At 42.3% G+C, this 16,055-nt stretch overlaps 1 protein-coding gene across 1 annotated transcript; it reads left to right on the forward strand.

The window, feature by feature from the left end:
- The first annotated feature begins 254 nt into the window (after positions 1-254).
- LOC109916043 (chymotrypsin-like elastase family member 2A) lies at positions 255-13,683 on the forward strand. Its single transcript, XM_048615153.1, has 8 exons — positions 255-379; positions 1,249-1,337; positions 4,903-5,000; positions 6,420-6,548; positions 7,406-7,542; positions 11,106-11,251; positions 11,347-11,496; positions 13,594-13,683. The coding sequence occupies exons 1-8, from the start codon at positions 319-321 to the stop codon at positions 13,609-13,611; spliced, it is 828 nt and encodes a 275-aa protein (XP_048471110.1). The 5' UTR covers positions 255-318; the 3' UTR covers positions 13,612-13,683.
- The last annotated feature ends 2,372 nt before the right edge of the window (positions 13,684-16,055 follow it).

A 16,055-nucleotide genomic window follows, 5' to 3' on the forward strand; every position in this document is an offset into this window, starting at 1 on the left:
GGTCTCTCTCTTTCTCTGTCTCTCCAACTTTCCAATTCGTCCTGGCGAGTCTCTCCATTGCTCTCTTTCTCTCATTCATGCCAAATTTCCTTATTTTCCTTCCTTGACCTGTACAAAGTTATTTTTCCTTCAACACTGTGGGAATTCTATGATTGTACCAATGGTGAAGTTTGTTTAAGATAAAGAAGAAAAATTACAGGATCAATAAATACTTTACAAGGACACACACTCCTAATGAATGCCGTCCCTTCCCACAATTAGGGGTAAAGTGTAGTCACATGGTCACCAGCTATAAATAAAATCACAGAATTTGTTCAGATGCCCCAGTCGTTTGCAAACATGATACGTTTTGCTTTGGCTGCTCTACTTGTCGCAACCGGTGAGTTCCAATTTTAGTACTAAACTTCTTCTTCAGGATTGTAGGAGATTTTTTGTCAAGATCCCTTCAGAAGCAATAAGGAGCAGGGAGCTGTCCATTCCCAGCTATTTGTCAACTCTAACCACTTGGAAGCAGGATGAACTGCCAATATCTAAGCTTTAACTGACAGGGCAAGGGGGAAAAGATTAAACTTGCCTGGGTTACATTACAAATTAATACTGAAAAACAACTCATAGCGAAGAACAAACATTTTCCAGTGTTAATATGTTTGAAATTCCACAATCTCTAAGCACAGCTTTGCAAATGTATAGACGTCCCCAATGACTTATGTGCGTAACCTCAGTGCCTGAGGTCCTGAAACACAGTGAGCTTCATAGAATCCCTACAGCGTGGAAGCAGGCTGTTCAGCCCATTGGGTCCACACCAACCCTCCGAATAGCAACCTCCCCAGACTTACACCCCTACCCCTGCATTTCTTATGGGTAATTCACCATGCCTGCACATCCCAGGATACCATGGGGCAATTTAGCATGGCCATTCCAGCTAACCCGCACATCTTTGGACTGGGGGAGGAAACTGGAGCACCCAAAGGAAACCCACGCAGACACGGGGAGAATGTGCAAATTCCACACAGACAGTTGCCCGAGGCTGGAATCAAACCCAGGTCCCTGGTGCTGTGAGGCAGCAGCGCTAACCACTGAGCCACATGCTGCCCCATGAGCTTGATTCCAGGTACGTGTTAAATTAGTTGTGCAATATTAGATATGTCACATAAACTCAATATCTCTGAAAAAGAGAGGGGGAGAAAAAATAGGGACAAAATTCAAAACACAAAACAGTTGAGGCTGACACAATGCTTTGTTTTTCAGTCTATGGTTGTGGCACCCCTGCCTACCAACCTATACTGTCGAGGGTGGTTGGGGGTGTAGATGCAAGACCTCACAGCTGGCCATGGCAGGTATGTAAACTCTTAAACCAAATTGTTCTTGTATTCAAATACTTAATGAAACAGATAGTACGGATGCCACAGTTAAATTTTGGAGCTCTTCTGATGTTTTGCTTGTTAAATGTACCTTACTTTCTACAATTGCATCATAAAGACCAACATCATTCAGCCTACAATTAGGAGTTGGCTCAACTCAGCCAGGCTTATAAACATGAAAGGAGGACTGGGGATTATGAAACAGATTGCCAATTCCTCATAGCTACTGATCACTATTAGAGGAGTTCACTTATTATTGTTTGGCAAGGAAACCTTTGGACTCATCCAAAATATACAGCCTTCATTCAACAGCTTTCAACCCTGAGTCTTGGCATAAAACATGGTTATAGGACAGTGGCAAGTGCCTATCGAACCATGTTCAGCAAATACGAGGGAATGAGGAATTATTATTAGTCCATGCTTTTTTTAACGTTTGTTCATTCATGGGATTTGGGCGTCACTGGCTTGGCCAGTATCTTTTACCCATCACTCTTTGCTCTTGAGAAGGCAGTGATGAGCTGCCTTCTTGAACTGCTGCAGTCTACCTTGTGTAAGTACCACATGTTAAGGAGCTGCTCGAGTGAGAGTTCCAGGATTGCAACCCACTGCGTCGGAGGTGTTCCCATATATCTTCTGCCCTTGTCCTTTTATGTGGTAGAGGTCAGGGATTTGGAAGATGCTGTCAAAGAACTGTGGTGTGTTGCTGTGGTTCCTAGCATCTGACCTGTTTTTATTAGCCACAATATTTATATTTATATGGCAGATCTAGATCACACTCTGGTCAACAGGAACTCCCTGGACATTGATAGTGAAGAATTCAGCGATGAAAATACATTCGAACTTTGTTATGACTGAGGCTAGAGGAGTGCACTGTTGTATAAAATAAAACATTTTCTAGTTACCAAGATAACCATTTTAATATCTTTACTATATCAGGATTAAAAAAGATCAAATCAGGTTACCTAATAAACACACTGATGGCTCTATTATCAAAAAAACCTATTAAATAAAATGCAACACTTAGTTGGCATAAACAGTAAATAATATAGGTTTATAAATACTTATCTCTCTGAATATCTCCCAAAAACACTCACAGGCAGGCACAAATGCACAATTTTCAGGAAAAGTGGAAATTAATAGATTTCTCTGCAGCAATTAGCTTTCTGAAAACAAAAAATAAAACACTCTCTCCATTGGGTTATTCTCGAAGGATAACGTGTAGGATATTCCAAAGTCTGTTGCTGTGACGTTCAGGCACACATGGTCAAGGGATTGGAGGGTTTGAGTTAAAGGAAGAGGCTGAATAGGTTGAAACTTTTTTTTCTGGAGCGTCGGAGGCTGAAGGGTGACCGTATAGAGATTTCTAAATCATGGGGGGCATGGATAGGATGAAATGGCAAGGTCTTTTCCCCAGGGTAATGGAGTCCAGAACTAGAAAGCATAGGTTTAAAGTGAAAGGGGAAAGATTTAAAAGGGACCTGAGGGGCAACTTTTTCACACAGAGTGTGGTGTGTGTTTGGAGCAAGCTGCCACAAGAAGTGGTGGAGACATGTAGAATTACATCATTTAAAAGGCATTTGGATGGGTACATGAATCAGAAGGGTTTAAAAGAGAAATGGGCCAAACGCTGGCAAATGGGACTAGATTAGTTTATGATATCTAGTCAGTGCAGATGAGTTGGACCGAAGGGTCTGTTTATATCCTGTATAACTATGGCTCTAAGCCACTAATCATACACAATTGTCTCTGACATCTTGCAGTGACAGCTTGTTCAGGAAATACAATCTTGAGATATTCTTTCTATCACTGTTTCAAAGGAGCAAATAGGTTTTGCCTTGCACTGATGTGGAGGGATCTTTTTCCAGAAATGGGAGTGGTCACTGTGCAGCTTGTACTTATAGGAAAGCATGCTAACTCAGTTGGTTCTTTGTTGGATTTCCTCCAAATCAATTGATTCTTAGCATTTTTCCAATTCAGCCAGATAAAACATGCACTTTCTACAGTTCAAAAACCAATCCCAGCCAGGTATACAAGCAAGTAGTTATCACCAGTCACGTGATTTCTAGGAAGTCTTGTTAACAAAGACTCCAATGTCCAAAGTGAATTATAATCTCTGTTGAAGGGAGAATTCCAGGCATGTACATAAAACATGAAACAAATTCCTTTTTCTACAATCCTTTAAAACTCAATTCCCCAGTACTATTTAACATTTTTGTAACAGTTACATTTTCTCCTACTGAAAATGGTCAATGCCTGGTGCCTACTTGCCATTTATCAGCCTTGTCTGGGTACTCTTCAAGTATTGAGCAAAAACAGAAATTGTTGGAGAAACTCAGCAGGTTTGGCAGCATCTGTGAAGAGAAAGCAGAGTTAACATTTTGAGTCCAGTCTTCAGAAGAAGGAAAGTTATAAAGAAGGTTCACTGGACTCAAAATATTAACTCTGCTTTCTTTCCACACATGCTGCCAGCCCCACTGAGTTACTCCAGAAAATATGTTCTTTTTTTCAGATCTTCAGCATTGCAGTTCTTTGCTTTATTTTATTGTTCAAGTCTTGTTAGGAAGTAGAAAATAATCTAACTTTTTCCAGCACAGCTTATGACATGGGGGCTTTTTGATGCATAATTGACATTAATATACGTCTCACCATGTTACAATGAGAAAAATACCATTAATAGAATCCCTTCAGCGTGGAAGCAGGCCACTCAGTCCATCAAGTCTACACTGACCCTCCAAAGAGCATTCCACCCAGACCCACCTCCCCTACCCTAGCCCAGTAACCCTGCATAGCTCATGGCTAATCCACCTAGTCTGCACATCCCTCGGCACTATATGCATGGCCAATCCACATAACCCGTACATTTTTGACTATGGGAGAAAACCAGAGGAAACCCACACAGACATGGGGAGAATGTGCAAAATCCACACAGTTACCCAAGAATGGAATCAAACCCAGATTCCCGGCACTGTGAGGCAGCAGTTCTAACCACTGAGCCAACATGTCACCCACAAATCAATAGGTACTAAGCCCAATTTTGAGTGCACCCAAATCCTTACTTAGGTGAGGGTGAAGATGATCTGGCAACAGGCACTAAACACATTAATGCATTTGAATGAAACCAGGCAGTTAATGTGCAAATCTCACCAGTGGTAACTACTGAGCCACTGTGCCACCCTACATTCAGGTGGTCATGATCAATTGTGTGGCTCAGTTCCAAAGTTTGTCTGATACCACTCCTATGAAATGCCTTAGAATGCTTTATTATGTTCAAGGTGACATATAAATGTAAGTAGTCATTGTTATTTTGAGTGTTGGCTGAGAACAGATGTGGAATATCATGACATTGATACATTAATGATGCACCATCGTTTGTGAACTATTAGAATATTTTTAACCATGATACTGAGCCACTTGAGGGGATGGATGAGTGAAAGTTAGGACATAAGCAGTAACATTTTTGGGTGACCTCAAATTTACCAAACCTAAAGCAGTATTCCCCTGCTAAATGTTTTTAAAAGTACAATATTTGAATTTTTTGCAGATTTCTCTCCAAGTTGCTAGGGGAGATAGCTGGTTCCACACTTGTGGAGGAACTTTAATTGATCAGCAATGGGTTATGACAGCTGCGCATTGCATTAGGTAAGTTACTGGTTTATTTAAAAATGAGTATTTTTGCATTTTAAAGTGATTTCGTCTTTTGGTAAATTTAATGCTAATTAAAGTGAAGGATGGGACTGTGAGAGGATTTCCCCATTTTAGCAATGGCAGGCACTCGCAAGTCAGCTGTAGCATATACAAAATAAAGCTCTCCTCTGCCTAATCTAACAAATGTAACCCAATTGTACTGGTGGCCTCTTATATTTTCGGTTGTAGCCACTCTGCCTGAGCAAGACCGCCAGCTCAACAGTCATTCAACAGTCATTTCAGAAGGACCAAATTTACTCCACATTAGTGCTGCAATTAGAACTAGATTTAGGTTTTATTGTCATGTATACTCAAGTACAGTGAAAAGTATACAATTTCGCCATTTTAGGTACAAGGTACCTGGGTACAAAAAGTGGAAAAAGTAAAGAAATAAGTCAAAAGTTCAACATTACAGTTCTTGTCAGGATGAAGCAGTAAATAAAGTTAAAAGTTCCAAATTACAGCCCTTCATGAACCATGGGTCCACAGTCACTCCACACCAGGCTCTCCCTACATGGATTCCATCTCTTCCCCTACACTGGGCTCAATCTCTCTCGATCCCTGCGCTGCTGTCTTGCCACTGACCACCATCCAGGCACAATCCTTGTCATAAACTTCGCTCAAATAATCCCAGATCCAGTCCATTGACCTATGCGCAGTTCCCACTCTTAGCCTCAGTCAAGGACCCAGTTCCCATCTTTTTCCAATTCTCATTCCCAATTCCAGATTTTGGGTGAGCTTTCAATTCACCAATATGAACCAAATTCTTTAGCTCCCTACTCAAGGAACGACATCCTTGCCCTAGGAGGAGTGCACTGAGGGTTCACTAGACTGGCTCCTGTCAGGAGGGGATACCGCTAAATGAGAGATTGAGTAAATTAGACGACATGTATTCCTCAAAGTTTAGAAGAGCAAAAGATGATCTAATTGAAATGTATAAAATTGAGGGGTTTGACAATGGTAGAAATTGAATAAGTTATTGCACTGTCTGAAAAATCTATCTCACAGGGAGATAGTTTCAGACTAATGGATAAGCTATTTAGACTGAAAGGCAGAGAATCTTCCTCATTCAAAGGCTTGGAACCTTTAAATTTTTCCACCTTAGCACACTGCCAGTGCGTTGGATATTTTCAAGACAGGGGTCAATACAGTTTTGGGTGCTAGAGTAATTAAGGGGTATGGAGAAAGAAGATTTTATTGAATGGAAGTGCAAATTCAAATGGACAAATAGTTTTCTCCAGGTCCTAGCAATGATAGCTTGTCTCATCCAGACCCCACTTCAAGTCAACTAAGAGATGAGTGAATTTCTCTTTCACATTATGGCGTGCTCTGATGCCTTTCAGTATTTTAACCACCTTTGGTTTTTACTCACAGCAAGAAGAATACCTATAGAGTGGCTCTTGGCAAACAGGTCCTTTCAGCCAATGAGCCAGGGTCTGTTTTTGCTGCCGTTGAGAAGACCATCCGCCATGAAAAGTTCAGCATGATCTTCGCTGCCAATGGGTCAGTATGAAAATGAAAGATGCTTCGATAAAATAAAGGGTTGCCCCTCTTCTGAGGTTGCTTGCTCTTGTGAGGGTATGGTCCCACAGTCACTGCCAGTACGTGGCCATATTTCATTCCCCTGTTCCGACACAGTGAGCATTTACATTCTTTCAGACCTTGGAAGGGCTAAGGCAGAGTCGGTCCTTATGCCATGCCCAACATTTTGACTTTCCAGAATTTATCATAACTGAGACTTTTTACTGAATTCCCAGCCCCTTCTAGCCGAGAAGAAAGGGACCTCAATTGTTTATTTCAACAGCCACTCATGACAGCGAGGGATTTACACAATGGGCTTTGTTTCTCACATTGATACTAGCCAGGGGCGTGATTGAAAAGGAGAAACATATTAGAACTCAAAAGCAGAAAATATACAAACTCTCTTCACCTAAACATATGCTGCACCACAACCTATTCGCTACAAAAGCGTGGAGTAAGTGGTCCAGTTTCAGTAGATGTGCAGGAACAGAGAGATCTGAATGTGGGGCCGCTTTTTGAAGGTGGGAAGGCAAATTGTACTGGGTAGGTTTGAAGAGGATTGCATTCCAAGTCTGTTCAGGAAGAGCTCGGGAGTGAAGCTAATTGAATAGCTTTCTCAAAAGAGGCATTTTGGGCTGAATGAGCTCCTTCTGTCCTGGAAGATTCCATAATTTGCGAATAAATGCATCAACAAATCAATTGTAAACAATCCAGAATGAGAAAAGTCAGCGAGTACCCTCAGCATTCGTTATTTAACATTGCCATACTCACCTCTTCAATGACCAACAATGGTATGTTGAGACAGCACAACTCAACACTGTTTTCTTTTTCATTTCCAGATACGATATTGCTCTCGTCAAACTTGCAGTACCGGTTGTTTTAGATGACAAAATTGAGTTGGGATGTATTCCCCCTCCAGGGACTCTTCTACCCAATAACTACAGCTGCTATATCACTGGCTGGGGCCTCTTAAAGGGTAAGTTGGTCTGTCAAGATATGGGGAGTCCACCTCTTATGTCATTTCGGAATGAAGAATATTTAATAGCGCAATGTGCTTCACACCATTAAAGCAAGATTCTAGAGTCAATGGGCCATGTATGTGTCCCACATTCTTTGCAGTTATATTGTCGACACACTAACTTGTCCCATTTGAATTTTGTCGATCTGACCCACTGAAGTCAAATCTTATTTGCCAATTGGTACTCTATAGATGGAGCTTAATCAACTTAACAGGGATTGTGGAACCAAACATACACCTAGTTTGCTTAGTACCACATCCCAGTGCATCTGAAAATCAATTTGAGGGCTTCATTTTGTATCGATTAAGGCCATAAAATGGCTAATTGCAGAACAGAGATTTCCACTAATGTCTTGCAACCTGCGGACGCCATCGTGCCAGTCAATGAATGAAGGGCAAGCTGGACTTATGGTCAAATTAGTGTATTTTACAGCAACCAGCACAACAGCAAATTCATTTACAGAGCTCAAATTGAATAATTCTACTAAAAAGAGCAAAAATAAACTAGCAATGATAACATACCATACCATGAATAAAAGAATCAAGGGAAAAATTGAAACTAAAGATAAAGGGCTCCACTCAGCACTTAGAAAACGAAGGCGAGAAAGAGAAAGAACACAGAAATTTTGGTAAAGTACTATAAAAGCAATTTGAAATTTGTTGATCTGGAGTTTCTGCCTCATTGATGAATGAAGCAGCATGCTACAACTTGTTAGGATAAGCAATTTGGAATACATGCAAATTCAAAGCAATAATGATGTAAAATTTATAATCTAGGAGGCAGCTAAGATGGAAAGCTTGACATGTCTGGGCTAGTGCACTGTCCTAATTGCTGAGATGTGGGAACCGATACTGTAAGGACTAGGTATAAATGCAAAGGGTTAACCTGTTGGACTCAGTGCTTGGTATCTCTTGTGAAGGCATGAGATTGTTTACAGCCAGAGTGTGATTGGACAGTTCTGCTTGGTGATGGAGTGATGGGGTAGGGGACGTTGGGGGCCTGAACACCCAGACACAGAATGTTGGACATGACCCATTTTATTGGAGAAAAATCTTGACATTCTGGTATAAAATGAGATGTGGTTTTGAGAGATTTTTAAGACTACTCATCCATCTCATGACAATAATCCTTCCCATGTCATTGAACATTAATATGACCGTAGTAGTGATCAATTATAAAAATGTTACATGATTGATAAGGATCTATCAAAAGACATTGATGGCATTGACTTCCTGAGTACAATGTGCTTGACTTGCATTATTTTCTTTCTTTTGTCGTGTGGTTTGATGCTACATTGAGTTAATCTCAGATTGGCTGAGGAGAAGGCAAATTCTTTAGGCTTAGGACTTCAAAGTAATGCTATTTATTCATACTAAATATTGCTGTACATGGCAACTACAGATAGAACAGGTTCTGATCCTATAGTTATATTGGGTAAGGACTAATCTATCTCCTGTCCGTGTGTTGATATGAGTCTTCCACTAAAGATTCTTGCAGTGATAGTTTTTTCCAGAGAGTTCTAAATCCATCTGCTCTGTACCATTTGTACTCAGTAACGTACAACTCCATAACATCATCATTAGTTGCTCCAGGGCCCTGGAGCCCTTACCCAACAGTTTTAGATTTTGCACATCCGAAGAGTGTTACAGATGTCCGGTCTGCCACACAACACAGGCCTCAGGGGTACTGTTCATTCCTAGAAGCAGAACCTATGACTCTGGCATTTGGAAGGAGCCCTTGCTGCCCAATATCCAAGAATCCAATAGTATTATTCAGGAAACGTGAGGACTATCTAGGTTTGGGAAACCCAATTTTGGGACCAAATAGGGGTCCCGAACCCACAGCTGCTGGCAGTGGGATCATCCCAGTGATTTTACTGGCAGGGACTGCCTAACTAGTTGCTTCCATATTCACCAACCAATTAAGGTCATTGGGAAGGCTGCACAGTCACAAAGCTGGCAAATGCAAAACCTCTGGAGCATCACTGTGAGAGGTGGTATCTCAACATCACATCCCAATAAATAAATTAAGAATCTAAAAATCAGGTGGAAGGAGGTCAGAGTTGAAATATAACCGGGGGTGGGGGCAGAGATCAGAGTTGAAATACAACGGTGGGGTGGGGGTGTGTGGAAGATGTGTCACTGGTACCCTAGTGCCTGTCTTCCCGATCCTCGGCCCCTCTTTGAGCCATGGAGCCTCCACGAAGTTGCTGACTTTCTCTTGTGGCAGATGGTCACCCTGTTCTTGGCAAAATGGCCTTGCTTAATGTCCCTTAATTGCAGCTTTAATTATGCAAATTGCCAACTGGTGCATAAGTGGGCAGCCAATGTTGTCAGCAGTTGGACAGCATCAGGGGCCATCTGCGTGTGACACCCAGATACTTTACCAACTTCCTTGCTTCCATTCCTGCCAATCTAGGGGCAGGAAAAACTCAGCCCCACTTTTCCACACAAAGTGGATGCCATTGCTGTTGTATGTACCATCTCACAATGCTCCAGTAGCCTTTAGTGATAAATACTAGTGTACTAGCAGAACAATGGATTGCCACCTTCACTACCTGGGAACTAAACTGGCTGAGGAGTTCTCCCAACATCTATAAAGCTACTGAATTTTTATTCCACCTCCATCCCTCACTCTGTTTTTTCCATTACCTTCAATCTCCACTTTGTTCTGCAACCTAATTTGTGATGGGTTACAGGTCACTGTTCAGAAATGCACACATGCTGTGGGTGAGCCCATTCTTTTGGGTATGGTGGTGCATCATGGCCTGGTATGATGAGGCATTCGTGCACTGTCTACATAGATGCTTCTTTTCTAGCAGTTGAAAACAGTAACTTCAGCTGACTTTCTCGCTTTGCCCTTTCCTGGCAAGGCAGACTCCCACTGAAGAATCTTCGTCCATAATCCGAGCTGGGATCTGCAAACTCTAGGCAGATTAGCATCTGACCATAGCATCTCCAAACTGGCTTTAGCTGAATGAACAATCCTACAGCATTATAGAATCCATGCAGTGTGGAAGCAGGCCATTCAGCCCATCAAGTCTGCACCAACCGACCAAACAGTATCCCACCCAGACCCACATCCCCCCACCCTATCCCTGTGACACCACATTTCCCATGGCTAACCCACCTACCCTACACATCCAAGGGCACTATGGGCAATTTAGCATGGCCAATCCACCTAACCTGCTCATCTTTGGACTGAGAGAAGCAAAGCACCTGGAAGAAACACATGCAGACGTGTGGAGTGTACAAACTCCACACAGACAGTTGCCCGAGGCTGGAATCGAACGTGAATTGTCCCTGGCGCTGTGAGGCAGCAGAGCTAACTGTGCTGCCCACAAATTAGCAGGTACTACTCCCAGTTTTGAATGCATCCAAATCCCCTTGGGGCTCGGGGGAGTGGGAATACAATCTGGCAGCAGGCACTCAACACATCACTGCGTTTGAATGCAACCAGCAAGTTAATGAGCAAATCTCACCTGCATACCTGAGTAACATTGGAGTCTGTTCTCTTGCAGCTGGCGGTTCTGTCTCTGACATCCTGCAACAAGCCCTTCTCCTTGTCGTGGATCATGCCACTTGCTCTCTGCCTGACTGGTGGGGGGGGATAGCAAAGGAGTCAATGGTGTGTGCCGGTGGTGATGGAGTGGTCTCAGGATGCAATGTTAGTTGACCAACCCAAACTTGCTCATGGATTGCATCATTTGAGCCTTTCCACGTCTCGCCAACGTCTAATCTCTGCTTCTATTCCTTGTCCAGGGAGACTCTGGTGGGCCCTTGAACTGCCAGAATGATAATGGAACCTGGGAAGTGCACGGCATCGTCAGCTTTGGGTCTGCTTTCTGCAGCCACAAGAAGAAGCCAACCGTCTTTACGCGGGTGTCTGCCTACAATGACTGGCTTACTGAGGTATACACACCACAAATATCCACTATCAGTGATTAGAAAACTGTATTCCAATTCTGAAGAAGTCATACTGGACTTGAAAAATTGGCTTTCTCTCTCTGCACAGATACTGTAAGGCCTATTGAGTTTCTGTGCTTTGTTCAGATTTCCAGTATTCGCAGTATTTTGCCTTTACCCAGAAATATTGAAGATCACTAAAGTAGTGAATATTTGTATCTCTTCAACAATTCTGAATTGCTAACTCACTCTGTGGCTGCCATGACATCCATCTGTTTTAACAACCTAGTGAGTTTGAGAATCCCACATCCCATTTATAAAAATTCCTATCTTTAAAGGTCAAAGTGCAAATATGACTTTTCCGTCCACCTAGGCCAATCCCAAAATCTGTCATTCCCTCTAGTACTACAAGTCTCCCAGATCAACATTCCTTCAATTTTTGTCATTCCACGAATTCCATCTCTGCCATTGGTAGCCATTCTACTGCAAACAAGGCTTGAAGCTCTAGAATTCCCTTCTGAAATCTCTCCATTGCCCATGCTTGATAAAACCTACCTCTGAACAAATTTTCAGCCACTTGACCCATTATATCCTTATGTGGCTGAGTATCAAATTTTGCTCTGTGATATGTCATGGGACAGTTTGCTTGTTTTAAGATTCTATATAAATGAACGTCATTGCTGTCAATGGCTGGAAGCTATAGGGGAACATTGTAATGATCATTAGTTTATCTGGACTTGCAGCAATGTTCCCATTACAGAAGAGGAGGAGGCCATTTGAAGGAGTCCATTTCAACTCTTTGTAGAAAAAGCCAGACTGTCCCATTTCTCCACTCTATCCTAACAGCCTTGCTCTTTGCGCATTTGATCACATATCCACCTATAACTACCATTACAGCATCTAATCTTTGACCCAACCAGATATTTATCGAAAATCAAAATACTGCAGCCAGTGAGAATCTGCAAAAAACAAAGCAGCAAACACTTGAAACGTTAAGCAGGTCTGACAGCATCTGTGAAGGAAGAAACACAGTTAATGATTCAGGTTGAAACGTAACAGATCGTATGCATGTACAGAGAAAGGGGACAGGGGAGGAAGAACAAAAAGGAAAGTCTGTGATAGAATCATAGATACCCTGCAGTGCAGGAAGAGGCCATTCAGCCCAACAAGTCTGCACTGACCCTCTGAAGGGCATCCCATTCCGGCTGTAGTGCCACACCCTATCCCCATAACCCCACATATACCATGGCCAATCCACCTAACTTGCACGTCTTTTTAGTATGGGAGGAAACTGAAGCACCTGGAGGAAACCCACACCGTCGCTTGCAAACTCTATACAGTCACCCATAGCTGGAATCAAACCCGGGTCCCTGGTGCTGTAAGGTAGCAGTACTAACCATTGAGCCATCATGCTACCCAATTATACGGTGGAAGGCAGACGAGATCAAAAGGCGAAAGGGATGATCTTGCAAGACAGAGATGGTAAGGAGTCAGGTATAAAGTCAAAAGATGGGATTGCCTCAACTGAAAAGTTACAAAAAAAACATTACTAGTAATTCCCACTCAAAAAAAATTGAAATAGTGGTTCTACTCTGAAATGATCAAACTCTTCGTTTTGTGAAAAGATAAAGTAGCCATTGTCCCAGAGGAACATACAGCTGCTCTCTAATGAGAGATGACCAGCAGTGGTTTAACCTGAGGATCACCACACCTCAGATGAGGCGAGAGATCGAGAAGGAGAATCCTTCATGGTAACCTCAGTCAACGTGGGAATTGAACCCACATTGTTGGCATCACACTGTCTTACAAACCAGCCAACCCAGCTAACCAACCAAAAAGAGTCCAATTAAAAAGGTAAAGTGTTGATCCTTCAGCTTCTTTTCGTTTCACTGAAACTAAATATTTAAACTGTTCTTATTTGGAGATACATTTTATTCAGTCTTTTAATTTCATTGATAACTTGTCAGTCAAATCCATATCTGTGACAGGGAAAACAGTTTTTTGACATGAGTTACACAACGGTTATTAATTTTTAGTATCAACCTTTTGATAAGTGATTTATTCTTCAAATTGTCATTAGAATAACATTTTATTACTTTACAGAAAATGATGAACAACTAAAGGGAACCACATTGAAGCTCTGGAAGATTATAAACTGAATGCAATTCATAAAATAAATTTATTCTTAAACAAGATTTTGCCTCGAGACCTTTAATTATGACATTCCTTATGGAGTTATACAGTTGTACAGCATGGAAACAGACCCTTCGGTCCAACCAGTCCACAAAAATCATAATCCCAAACTGAACGAGTTCTACTGCCTGTGCTTGGCCCATATCCCTCCAAGCATTATATTTATCCAAATGTCTTTTAACTTTATAGTCAGTAACTTGATTGAATCCTTTGACACACACAGAGCTTATCAGCCTCATGGATGAGAAAATTCATTAACCTGTATGGATCATATCATCAAGCATCACAAATTAGGCACTTCTCCATGTGGAGAATAGATATAAGTGTCAAACAGAAGCAGGCCATTCAGTTCCTGCATCTATTCTATCATTCAATTAGATCATGGCCAATCTGTACTATAACTCAGGAAGCTTGGCACTATTCAAGAAGAAGCTCATTGCTTGACTGGTATCACATCCACCCACCTATCTGAAAATTCACTGTTTGCACCACAAACACACAGTAGCAGCAACATATACCACCCACATGATGCACTGCAGGGGCTCACCAAGGCTGCTTTGGCAGTACCTTTCAAACCCATGATCATTTAGAAGCACAAGGACATCCTGTTGAGTTCCCTTTTAGGAGATTCCTTCGCACTTGATACAAATGCAGTACGCCAACTTCTGTGAAAAGTCACAGTTTATTTAAGCAAGTACAAGCTTTGGAGGATCACGTAACAGTCTTCGCAGGGCTTGCGGAGCCACGTCAAGCGATGCTCCCTCTAAGGGAACCGTCCTCCCTTTATATAGGTTTTTACAGCACAGTCAGACATGCATACAAGATATAACTTTTTTCTCCCCCATAATCATGTAACTTAATCATCTAACAGTAAAACAAAGGTTAGCTGCCCAAAAACAATGTGTAAGACGAGGTAGTTCCTCATCCTTTTAGCCTTAATTCAACACTTACAGAGAGCAAAGTATAATTAGATTACCACCTTTTGTCTGCGAGACAGGGGCGTCCACGAAGCACTTAATTTCTTTTATGTCAGCAGAACAGATATTAACCCTTTAACATTTCATTCCCTCCTTTTATCATTCCATGATAACCAACTAAATGGGGGCTGAGAAAGGTGCCGCCAGCTTATTCGTAAGAATCTTACAGCCAGTATTTAAGCAAGTTATTAACACACAACATACAATGATTATAACAACAAAAATTACTAGCCCATGCAGTAGATAGGATCCCCAGGATCCTCCCAGTAGCCACCCTAGCCAGTCATCTCCTTTCTTAGGACCTTGTCTGACATCTTCCAATTGTTTCTTAATAGACTGGATGCCGTGGGTTATGTTGTACGATTCATCCATAACATGGGTGATGCATTTGTCTCCTACTATTGTACAAACTCCCCCTTGATGAGCCAGCTGATAGTCCACTGCATACCGGGTTTGCTCAGCATTGAGCCGAAGTTCAGCTAATTCTTGATTTACTGCTTCCAATGCCAACATTGTGCTATTTCCCAGGGCGGTGAGTCCACATATAAAGGTAGTTTCGGTTTTTAGCGGACACCACCCCCGAGGAGCCTCCCAAAGTGACAGTTCCCAGAAAGCCATGTCCCAAGGAAGAGCCCAGGGTTACTGGATCCTGCCAGTCAGCGCAAAACTCCTTGCTTATGAAGCGGTTGACAATTCGTTGTCGAATATATGCTCGTTGGGGACAAGGGACCGTGAGAGGCCCAATGGTCCCAACAGCAAATAGCACCGGCAAAGTTGGAGTCGCAGTAGAAAAGGTCCCATTGAGAAGGAAAACGAATCCCTTCTTAGCACGGTAGCAGGTAACGGACTATCTTGTAACTATTCCAGGAGGATTGACCCTTAAATGGTTGGAAGTCTGAGGAGTGAAACGGAAACGTCCCATACCCCGTTTCTACATGGGTGCCATTACAACTCCCACAAGTCCAATGTATGCCTGAAGTCATGTTTACCTGTTTTGATTCCAAACAGGTGCAGTTCAATAGCCCTCCTTTAGTTGTACAAGTCCATTTACACACTGATGGGGCCAGGAAGCATCATGGGGATGGTGGGTGACGTTTACTAAGGCATATACACAACAACTTCCAGTGCCATTAAAACAAAGCGGATAGCTGTTAGGATCCGTACAGTTGGCCACTTCCTTCCCAGACTTCGGTTTAGTGCCTGTACAATTGGAGGGGCCGTTACTTATCAATTCTACACATTTACCCTGCACACCTCTGCTCCAGGTTCCTCTCTTCCCTTGGCAAGGCTCACCGGAATAATCTACTTCATAGAGTTGGTGAGGCTTCCATCCTGGGGTTGCTACAAACAAGGCTTCTACAGATTGTGCTAGCGGTTAACACACTGTTCGATTAC

This window comes from Rhincodon typus, chromosome 31, assembly GCF_021869965.1.
Source record: "Rhincodon typus isolate 14 chromosome 31, sRhiTyp1.1, whole genome shotgun sequence".
Taxonomy (NCBI): Eukaryota; Metazoa; Chordata; class Chondrichthyes; order Orectolobiformes; family Rhincodontidae; genus Rhincodon; species Rhincodon typus.